This window comes from Sinocyclocheilus rhinocerous, unplaced genomic scaffold (assembly GCF_001515625.1).
Source record: "Sinocyclocheilus rhinocerous isolate Xijiao unplaced genomic scaffold, SAMN03320098_v1.1 scaffold2488, whole genome shotgun sequence".
Classification (NCBI taxonomy): domain Eukaryota; kingdom Metazoa; phylum Chordata; class Actinopteri; order Cypriniformes; family Cyprinidae; genus Sinocyclocheilus; species Sinocyclocheilus rhinocerous.
The window spans coordinates 42,886-44,864 of record NW_015642515.1 but is presented as its reverse complement, the minus strand read 5'-3'; the positions used below and the strand labels follow the sequence as shown (position 1 = coordinate 44,864).

General features: G+C 38.6%; 1 gene segment (V, D, J or C); it reads left to right on the top strand.

Annotated features, from left to right (window-relative positions):
- Window positions 1-205: 205 nt before the first annotated feature.
- LOC107755935 (Ig heavy chain V region 5A-like) lies at window positions 206-722 on the top strand. The segment is given in 2 exon segments: window positions 206-288; window positions 400-722. Coding segments are annotated over 2 exon segments (342 nt in total).
- The last annotated feature ends 1,257 nt before the right edge of the window (window positions 723-1,979 follow it).

Genomic DNA, 1,979 nt, shown 5'->3' with positions numbered 1-1,979 from the left:
TCAATTCAAGTCCATGAGAGAAAAAAATCTAAAACATGTCATAAAGTCTCTAATGAGAGCAATAAATAATATTAACCCAAACATGAATATTTTTGTAGCATGTAGATTTGATCAGTAGCTCTGATTATGTAAATCTCCTGTTGCATATTTAAACAGCAGGTATGAGTCAGTTTATACATTCATCTGATCACTAGAGGGAGTGAAGAATCACTTCAGTTCATTCAAACTGTGCTGTGAAACAAACCATGATCTCTTCATCTTTAGTGCTGCTTCTGGCAGTGATATCCTGTAAGTTTAGTTTACTTTCTGTGTGATACATCATTTTTTTGCTAAAAAGCTTGTAAACAGTTTTTAAGCATCATGCTCTCTTATTAACAGGTATTATTTGATTTGATACAGGTATTGATTCATATGAACTCACTCAGCCTGAGTCTCTGACTGTCCGTCCTGATGCCACTCTCACTATCAACTGTAAAGTCTCCTATTCAGTTACAAGCTATGGTACAGGCTGGATTCGTCAGCCTGCAGGAAAAGCTCTGGAGTGGATTGGATTAATCGACTCTGCTGGAAACTTAGCCTACAAGGATTCCCTGAAAAGCAAGTTCAGTATCACCAGAGACACTTCCAGTAACACAATAACACTGCAAGGAAAGAATATGCAAGCTGAAGACACAGCTGTGTATTATTGTGCCAGATAAACACAGTGACAGACGCCAACAGCCTCCCTGTACAAAAACACCATCATCATATCACAAATTAAAAGTGTTTTTGATGATTTTCCTCATTCTGACTTATACAGATGCACAGAAATTGTTTGAAGCTCATCAAAAATTCTAGACATTAATTCAGCTGGTCAAAAAACTAAAACAAACTTCAAGGCAAGCCTAATCGAGCGCAGCGTTAGTTCAGTCAGGCCACGTAGGCATAGGCTGCGACCAGCTGACGCGGTCAGCTGTCAAATCGCTCCAATCACATTCTCCTATTAGACACGGGACATATATACGTAGCATTACTGCTCGGTAAGTATGCTCAAACTGCTTGCAACCCTCCCTCCCTCCCCATTATAAGCATAAGCATATTACTGTGCACCTTCTGGTTGTCGTCTTCTTTTGTTTCAGATCACTAAGGCTTCCAAGTCCCGGCTGGCATGGACCTCACTACTGAGAGACACTCATCCTCATAACCAAGCTACAGTATAGACGTCCCACTGCACATCTACATGATTACCACTGTTCGCTTTTAAAGACATTACTAAGTGTCTTAATTGTTATGTATTTCCAAGCTGATGGTTCCGGGGGGTTAATGTTAAAGCTCTTGTATGTTCAATTTATTCTGGAGCAAAGAACCCCCAAAAGGAACCATACCGCCAAAGATAAATTGTCTTTCAATAAACTCAAGTAACTTGCCAAAGTGGTCCTGCCTGAAATAAATTTAAGTAAATGCATAATAATCAACAAATATAATTTGCACCAAAACAAAACAAACTAATAAAAATAAAGAAACTAATAAAAATTCAACATTCACATTTTGCTGTACATAAAATATTGCATAAGCATCATGATAGTAATTGGATGCAATGAATTATGCAAATATTCCTCCTCCTACTCCTTGTTATTTGAGTATTAAAATGAAAAGAAGCAGCTTGTTCTCACACGTCTCAAACCATGATCTCTTCATCTCTCTGGTTGTTGCTGCTGCTGGCAGCTGCTTCTCGTAAGTCTTTATAGCTTCTATAGAGATACTTCATATTAAAAACACTCATGGTTATATATAATGTTGTCATATCTCTAACATTTCTGGTCATATTTTCTCCCTCAGTTGTCCACTGTGTTGAACTGACTCAGACTGATTCTATGGTCTTAAGTCCTGGTCAGGTTTTGACTCTGTCCTGTAAAATCTCTGGATATTCAGTGACTGACAGCAGCTACTGTACTCACTTCATTCGGCAGCCTGCAGGAAAAGCTCTGGAATGGGTTGGA